Raw genomic sequence first — 9,100 nt, 5'->3', positions numbered from 1 at the left:
AACCTTTCCTCGGGGGCACTGTACTAAAATTTGGGAAGGAAGTGTCTCGCGTCCGGTTCAAGTTCCTCACTGATGCGAACCTAATTAGTGAGCGATAATGACTACCGGCGTTGCTTGAAAGCGTTCGGTGGATATTGCGAATAGGCGGCCGTGCGAAGAGGGCTGCATAGCGCACACGATACAAGCTTCCGCTTTGCACGGCCCCGTTGTTTGTGACACAAAGCTGTAAGTGCGGCTCATTCTCTCTGGGCGGTGTGCGTGCGTGCGTTCGCACTCCTTTTCTTTGTTTATTTTTCCACTTACACATTTCCATGTCAGCCGCCGTCAAACTTTGCATACCGGCGTCGATAGAATCCCCACGATATTGCATAAGCTCCACCATGATATTTCCCCTATGCTGCCTCACATCCTCTTTCGATCCTGTCGAAGGTGAAAAAAAGAAAAATGCTGCATTCTCATGTCGATCCCTTCTCTTTTTACAGGGTGATTTATCCTTCGGGACCAGGAGGTATAGAAGCTGAATATCTACGCTACCCTCTTCGTAAAGGTAAGGCACACAGTTGGATTAGTTGATATGCTTTGAATCTACTGATGGCGGTGGCGAGTGAGGATTTATTATAAGAAAAGCAGAGAGGTTAGCCTGAGCACAGGTGCAGGAAGAAAGGGGGGGAAATAATGACGAAAGACGATGATGAGGACAGGAAGAAGCGATGCATATGCAAATACAATAACCACATAACAAAGTGGTTTCCTTGAAGTCTCGATTCTAGTCCGGTCCTCTGAAGATAGTTCATAACAACCCTCGTAGTTGTTTTTCCTGCTGTGTGGCCACACAGTGCAGCCAGAATAGCACTTGACTTCTGATGCCTGCTGGCGTAAAAGACAGCATCTTTTGCTGTGGCACATATTCGGGGCAGTCGAAAAACATGTTGCAGAGTCTCAGGCACTTGGCAGTGTTCCAATACGGATTGTCAGCACGGCCCAAAAGATGTGCGTAGCGTCAAGCAAAGGCAGCAAAGGCGGATCCAAGCGAATCCGGTGAATCACGTTTTGCCTTGCTTCGCTTTACACTCTTAAAACAGTTGTGCCCTTTGGGGTGTATATTTGTCCCACAACGATAATCGTCATCTGCCTTGCTTGCGTTTCCTTTGTTGAAAACTCGGCGCTCGCCGCATTCCTGTCGAGAATGCTCTGTCATGCCGATAACGCGCATGCCGTTCGTGACTTCGAAGTACTGGGCTCGCAGCGTTAAAGAAAGGAAATGCGGACAAGAGAGACGACGATTATTGTTGTGTGGCAAATATGCACCCCAAAGGGTGCAACTGTTTTAAAGAGTGTGTCATGAATTCTGTGACGCGCTGATAACGGGTAATCCGTTCGTGACTTGGAAGTACCGTGCTCACAGGGTTAAAAAAAGGAAATACGGGCAAGACATATGGCGATTATTGTTGGACAAGACCCAAAGGGTGTAAATTTTAAGGGTGCACTCTACACTCCTTCAGAAATTTACACCCTTTGGGGCTTATCTTATCCCACATCAACACTCTAAAAACAGTTGCGGTGTATATTTGCAACACAGCAATAATCGTCATCTGTCTTGTCCGCATTTCCTTTCTTTAACGTGGCTAGCACGGTACTTTCCAGTAACGAACGACATGCGCGTTATCAGCGTGACATAGCCTTCCCGGCAGGAAAGTAACGAGCGCAGCGTTTTCAAGAAAGGAAATGCGGGCAAGACAGATGACGATTATCGTTGTGTGGCAAATATACACTCCAAAGGGTGTAAACATTTCTTACAGTGAATAATCGTCATCTGTCTTGCCCGCATTTCCTTTCTTGAACGCTGCAAGCCCGGTACTTCCTAGTCGCGAACGACATGCGCGTAATCGGCATGACAGAGCATTCTCGACAGGAAGGTAGCGAGCGCCGAGTTTTCAAGAAAGGAAACGCAAGCAAGGCAGATGACGATTATTGTTCTGGGACAAATATACACCCCAAAGGGTGCAACCGTTTTAAGACTGTAAGTTTACACCTTTTGAGTCGTATCTTGCCACTCAACGATAAACTTCATCTGTCTTGTCCACATTTTCTTTCTTTAACGCTGCGAGCCCGGTACTTCCCAGTAACGAACGGCATGCGCGTTATCAGCATGACATAGCATTGCCGACAGAAAAGTAGCAGGCGCGGTGTTTTCAAGAAAGGAAACGCAAGCAAGGCAGATGACGATTATACTGTTATCTGGTAGATATACACCCCAAAGGCTGTAAACTTTAATTTTAGAGTGTGTAGCTGAGAGGTTAAAAGTACAGTGATGGTCTACTGCTCACAGGCGTCTGTATCGATGGTCTGCATGGTTGAGCCCAGTGAGCTACAGTGCAGGCTCTCATGAGCGAACACTGAGAGTGCCGCTTCATCTGGAGGTGTGGATCGACACCACACTTGGTCTCTGTACACTTTTAAGAAATAGTGCTGTTGCTAAATGGGACTAATTCATGCAGACCATCGGTGCAGAAGACTGCTGTAAGTAGACCCTCACAGCACTTGTCATCTCCCAGCTTTCTTTCTTTTTTTTCCCTAAACCCTTAGCCTTTGTATAGGATAGCAAACTGAACGCGCGTCTGGTTAACCTCCCTGCCTTTCCTTTACGGCTCTCTCTCTCTCTTATGAACGAAGTCATCAAAGTGTTTCCATCGGTTCGTGAGTACGGTATCCTAACATCGGCGCCCTTCGCAACAGGCCGAATTGGCTAGCCCATCGCCGGCTAAGCCACAGGGCCCAGGTACCCATTGGAAGGTAATGAAGCGACCGAGCCTGTACACAAGATTGAAAATCTGTACGACATCCAAGGCCAAAATATAATACTGGCTTGCTCTTGATAAAAAAATCAATGGCTTGCGGCGCTAATTCTGCGCCGAAAAATACGGTCAGTTTAGGCGGTGTTAGGAAAATGACAAACGAACAGCTTTCGACATCGCCTTGAGTTCTGCAGCTGTTGTAGATGACTTGCAGCCAATCTGAATTAATGGCAAGTAGCTCGTGGCGGTATCACGAAAGCCGCTGTCGAGACGCATAAAGTTACGCGTATTTCTGTCTATATGTGCGAAGAGCCACCGCAATGAGTTCGTTGATCCCTTCAGACAACTTTAAGCGATTATCCCCCGTATTCTCGAACGTTCCTCCACTCAACTCAAGAAAGCATATAGTAGTTCCGCCGCTCGACAAGAGGGATAATTGTGCTTCAGTCACACTGCACAGCAGTTTTTGAGAAGCTTCCATCTGGGGGCTGCGCTGGGCTCAACTTAGTGAAGTACAAGAAGAGCTTCGAGTCGAGGATCGCTTCATAATACGGGAATAAGCCAATCAACCTCAATGAAGCACTGTCATTATTATTTATTGAAGCCCGCAATGGGGAGTTGAGTCGGTGTATAAATCGCGCTCTAAATGTTAATTTGAAAAACTTAACATATTGTCGTTGCTTAGTACGCCAACTGTCTTAAATGAGATGGAAGAACTTTTAGGGGCGGCAAATCTCATACACTACAAAAAATGCACTACGAAATATCTTGGTGTTGCTATAAAGTCATTGCCCGAAACTTTACAATTAACCAAGTGTTTTTAGCAAAATATATAGAACCCTATTGGGTCGAAGTGCTGGCTGGTTGTTGCTGGTGGCGATGAGCAGCCTTTTCCGCGAAAGACGAGGACAGGTTTCGGTGGCGGCTTGGTAGAAATAAATGCCAGTTGATTAATTATTGCAGGCTGCTGATGTCACAATGACGTGCAACTGTCGTTACGAAGGGGAGAATAATATTTTTTTTAAATGTCGTTGGCCACGCTGCCACTAGGCTCTGAACTCACGCCACTGTGGCAACAAGAAGGTGCAAACCGGACGCGCTAACCAACGATTTCGCATGCAGCCTCAACATTTCCCTGTTTTCGCGTGCTTCAATGCGCACGCAACGCGGACTGGTTGGGTGGTGGCGTCTGCGCATGTACTCTGGAGGCATGATACAAAGCGCTGGCGGGCCTAAGGCAGCTGGCGCTGTCTAAAGTTTGTAAAATCGCACTTAGTGATACAACGTTCGCTGCTGGAAATTATAGAGAAAAATGTTGCGGAGATTATTTTTATTTATTTATTTATTTATTTATTTATTTATTTATTTATTTACAAAATACTGAGGATAGGAAGTCCGAGTAGGGTGAATACGCAAGATTATTTATACAGAGGAACAGGATGTAAAGAAGTTTGTAACACGTTTTCCACACAAATTGTCACTTGACTTGAATATGTGTCATGTATATATGTTTGTGGCTCGACTTTAAGGTGAAGTTTGTTTGACATTCATAAATGAGTTGACCTTTAGATTTAGTGTGCTTTTATCGGCTACCCGCACCAAGACAACGGCAGCGAGCGTGCGGTGCATGAACGCCACAGACGCTGAGGAGGTTGCCATCGCTCTGGCGATCACCGAGGCCGAGTGTCGCACCGTGCTCAGCGACTCGAGGAATGCCGTGCGCAGCTTTGCCAAGGGGCGAATATGCGCGCCGGCGGCCGCCATCATCGGCAAGCTCCAACTTCAAGACCGCGGCAGCACCGTCCGTATCAAGTGGTTCCCGGCGCAGCCGGCGAGTCTGCATCCTCACCGAACCACAACGAGACGGCCCATTCGGCGGCGCGAGCGCTTACCTTCCGCGCCCCCGAGAGTGACCGTTCCGTGTGGTGGTTCGAAACCAAGGACAGATTGACGAGTTATGCCGAAGTAACCAAGTGCTACCGCTTAGCTCGACGGACAATGCCGCCTCCCCACCCGGAGCTCAGTCGGGACGAGGCCGTATTCCTAAGGCAAATGCAGACCGCGTCACTCCTCGCCCCCGCAATGCTGCACGTGCTTCACCCAGAGCTCTATCCGAGTGGGCTGTGCGGTGTTTGTGCAGCGGGTCCGGCGGACCAATGGCACATCACGTGGGACTGTGCCAGGTTCCCGACGGCAGCTACCTCCAGGACTTACCCGCCCGAACTTCAAGCTGCACTGCAGTCTGCAGACAAGGACTCACAGCTATGGTCCGTGCAGCAGGCCCGGGGTGCGCTAGAAAAGCACAAGCCTCATGACCCACTACAAACGGGCCCAACTGGTGTAGTGCAGAGTAGGGTATAACCCCGGGTCGACGCTTGGCCAGCGTCACGACGCGTCAAACCGTCGTTTACCAGCACATTATTAAAGTTATCCCTATCCTATCTGATTTTTCAATACCTGCGGCCTTCATTAGATACATTTTTATGTGACAATGGGTAGCTGCCACCAATAGAGGGGGCCAGCATTTCCTCAACTTCATTCAATAAAAAAAACGACATGAAAAGAAAGAGGAAGACGTTGACTTTCCCTGAGCGGGAACCTCAACGTCGGATGTGTATATCGCGTGAAGACACTAGTTGCCAACGAGATCACCCGATGAGTACAAATAGCATAAATGTTCAAAGACAAATCAACGGCAATGAGGTGGCAAGGACGGCTATTCGACCTTGCATATTTTAGCCATTGCGAGGTGAGACAGAGAGGGAGAGAGAGATCTCTGAATTTATTTTTTTTTCAATAATCTAAGGTCACAGCGTAATGGATGTCGGCGCAGAAAAGCAGGCATAGTAGACAAGACGCAGTACTGTGCCACGCGGAGCCAGTGGTGCTTTCTTGAATTACAATGACCATACATGATAGATTAGAGGTCGTCTGTGTAGTAAAATTCAGAATATTGCGAGTACCCACCGATTACTGTATTATGAAAGTGAAGGAGCATTAATCACGCGTTAAACAGTTCTTGCTTCTCATGCAATTTAAGAAAACCACCGTTCGTTTTATTGTACCTTTCCCGACATCGTCGGCTGCCAAGCATTTGCCGTGAAAGTAACACGCCTGCGTATTTCATGCTTCAGCTTTGCAGCAATTGTGCCGTTTTCCTTATAGCGTTTTTTCCCAACTATTATTAAATACTGGATACTGTATAGTGGACATTTTTTTCTGTGAAAATAGTGCTCCTCCGTTAGTTCAAAGTATTGCGATAATACACAATTTTCTGTATAGAGACGTTTTTCTATTTACGCGTATTACGCCAGTGTATGCATGATGAATGACGTACGATTGTGAGGGGCACTTTACACTGGCCAACAAATTGTCCAACACTATCCGTAACGGTACGAAAAACGTGCTGTCGTCGTAACGCTACGATACACATTAGACAATATTTTGATATTTCAATATTCAACGGCACATCATTATAAGCGGCAAGAAGCTCGCAGATGCCAAGCGTGACTGCGGTCGCCAAATGCTGTTGCAGACGGGAATAGTTCGACTTCCCGTCTAGTCGGGCGAGTGGGGACACAACAAACAGCCGACACTGCCAATATGACCCAACACGTCCGGAAACCGACAGCTTCGCAATTGCGTTTTACCTATCAATCGCAAAGATCCCACACGCGCCGGAGTTGAAGAAGTTTAGGAAATAATATTGCCGTTTTCTGACACGCGGCGCGAGAAGTGCTTCCCAGGAAAGAGAGAAAAATCCTACGGAAGCGTCATAGAGAGCACCACAAGGTGTAAGATAAAAAAAAGACATACCAAGAAAATAACACGGTCACAGATGTTATCAAACGCTGTTCCTCGCGTTTGTTGCTGACGCTTTCACGCCGAGCAACATCGCTGGGCTTGCGTCAACACAGTCGTGCAGTGTGGTATTGTGTTTGACAACATAGATGTTGACCAACACGTTAGCAACACGGTGGGGAACATACTGGCCAGCTCTTGCAAAACATGTTCCGAAGTGTGAAATGCTACAGTAAAATCACAATACATAGGTCAGTTACTTTCTTTTCTGCTCAATATTGAGGGCCTACCACATCATAATCGTACACTGCACTTATTCAGTGACGAGGCTACTCTCGTCGGTGAATGCGAGTGGTACGCAGTGTTCATGTAATATAGTATGAACAAAAATAAGGGACGATCTAAGGCAGAAGAGCCTTTTCACTCTCAGCAATTCGTACGCACCATCGTCCCAAGACACACGTGTGACTCGTGAAACTTTGAAGAGACAGTCGAAAGCGTACTGTGTTCTTGTCATCGTCATAACATCTGACGCGCCATTCCTTGGACTCTGTTAAACGGGCTAGACGTAGCCCATTATGCCGAGGAAAGATTCTTGCAGCATGGCCACATGCGTTGCAGGCTTACAAAGGAACGAGGGCGTTACTTCAGTCCGTGCGATCGAATGGCCTCAGTGACCGGTGGTAGGCGGGTTGCGCAACTCCACGTGTTTCCACTGCCTACTGCCTCGCTCCCACTATTTTCTTTTCACCCCTTCAACCCTGCGTAGGGTAGCAAACTAGACGCGCGTCGCGTCGACCTCGCTACCCTTGCTATTTCGCTCCTACAAGCTTAATAAGAAGTCATTCAACTTAATCATAGCTCCAGCTACACTTGTAGAAGGCAACCTTGAATTCCTCGTTGCGAGATGAGCTAAGATTCCGTTCATAAGGAAAAAGTAGCTGGTGCTACTTACAGGCGCCATGGTCTTCCGAGAAATATATATTTAAAAAAAAATGGAAAAGTACATGAATTCTGGTCACCTTAAGGCCCAGAACTACGCCCACCTCTCTTTTCACACGTCGCAATGAAACACGTTCAAATCAAATTTTGTTTCTTGAAAGTTATATCGTCTTTTGCCGTCAACAAAAAGTGCGACATTTCTTTTTCTAATCTTATATCCCGCGTTTTTTTTACACCAAGGCTGCGTGACTCAAAATGAAGGCGACCTTTTCTTTCTCTCTTTTTTTTTAATTTCATGCATGTAGAGCCCGATGAGCACTGCGGCCTGGTTGCCAAACAAGCCGCCATCTTCTTTAATTTATTTTGGTGAATTGGTCGTGTCGTCACTCTCGGTGTATCGAACCACCTAAAATATGTCGCCGAGTGGGAAATCGTGTTGGAAAAACTTAAAAAAATTAATTTGTTGGTTGAGAGAAAGAGGAAGATGAAGGTTATGCAGGAGAAGTAGCCAGTACCTTAGCTCAAATGGATATGTTTGCACTGGTGATGAGCGAAGTAGTAGAGGCTGTCGGACACAGTCGGGGCACACTGAATAAATTACCATTTATGTGCTTTATTTGTGTATTTACATGCATATACATTTGCGCTTTGTTTCTGACTGTCTATTTCTGGACTCAGTGTAAAAGACACAACGGGCTTATTTTCTGTTCTCTTCTCATTTACTTTTGTTAAAGTAAGGACAGCTGGGCGAGTTGTAACATAATAACAGCGCCTAAGAGCGCGAAGACGGAGTGCTGCTGCTTCTTCCCTTCGCGTTTGTGCTTACAATTTCCCCGTGCCATTTACCACTGGCGCTGGTTTCGCACTCCGTTCCTGCTTTCCCCGGTGCTAACGTATCTAACTTTGAATCAGTGTGGATCGAAACTAACCTGTCGCCTTCTAGTAATCGTAATGGTCTAATCATTGGTTGCATTTATAGCCCCCCATCTTCATCTATTCGTGATTTCTTGCACAATCTTTCCACAATTCTTCTAAAATTTCAGCTGAATATAAGCATATTTTAATAGTTGGTGACATTACCATTAATTTGACGGATACTGATAATAGTGCAGTAGTATCATATGGCGATTGTTTTGTTGGATTTGGGCTTGAGTCTTTGTTTACTTCTCATACTCAATTTCCCGCTTCTGGAACTAATACTCTTCTTGATCACGCCTTAAGCAATATCCCACCGTCTCCAAGTGCAGCTGTCATTGGCATGTCTATCACAGATCATCTTCCCATTTTTATTACCTTCGCCGCAAAAAACCTCACTATGATACTAGTTATTTCACATCCAGCTTCGACCGGGATAACTTTGTTAATACATTGAGTGGTACCAAACGGTAATCAATTAGTACTCTATGTGATCGTGAAAAGGCGCTCGAAAAATTCTGCTTGTTATTTTTGAAAGCAGTGTACGCTAGCACTACAACTGTCAAATGCAAAATAAGTTTAAATTTCCACGTAATCCTTGGATAACAAAAGGTTTGTTAACCAGCATGTGTAAAAAAGGTATTCTT

At 46.1% G+C, this 9,100-nt stretch overlaps 1 protein-coding gene across 1 annotated transcript in view; it reads left to right on the top strand.

The window, feature by feature from the left end:
- Positions 1-394: 394 nt before the first annotated feature.
- LOC142559151 (uncharacterized) overlaps positions 395-9,100 on the top strand; it is a 282,617-nt gene continuing 273,911 nt past the window's right edge. The window contains exons 1-2 of the mRNA XM_075670830.1: positions 395-429; positions 483-547. Coding sequence (XP_075526945.1) covers positions 395-429; positions 483-547 — 100 coding nt within the window. The remainder of the gene's footprint in view (positions 430-482; positions 548-9,100) is intronic.

This window comes from Dermacentor variabilis, chromosome 1 (genome assembly GCF_050947875.1).
Source record: "Dermacentor variabilis isolate Ectoservices chromosome 1, ASM5094787v1, whole genome shotgun sequence".
Classification (NCBI taxonomy): domain Eukaryota; kingdom Metazoa; phylum Arthropoda; class Arachnida; order Ixodida; family Ixodidae; genus Dermacentor; species Dermacentor variabilis.
The sequence above is the reverse complement of the archived record's forward strand: the minus strand, read 5'-3'. Positions and strand labels throughout refer to the sequence as shown.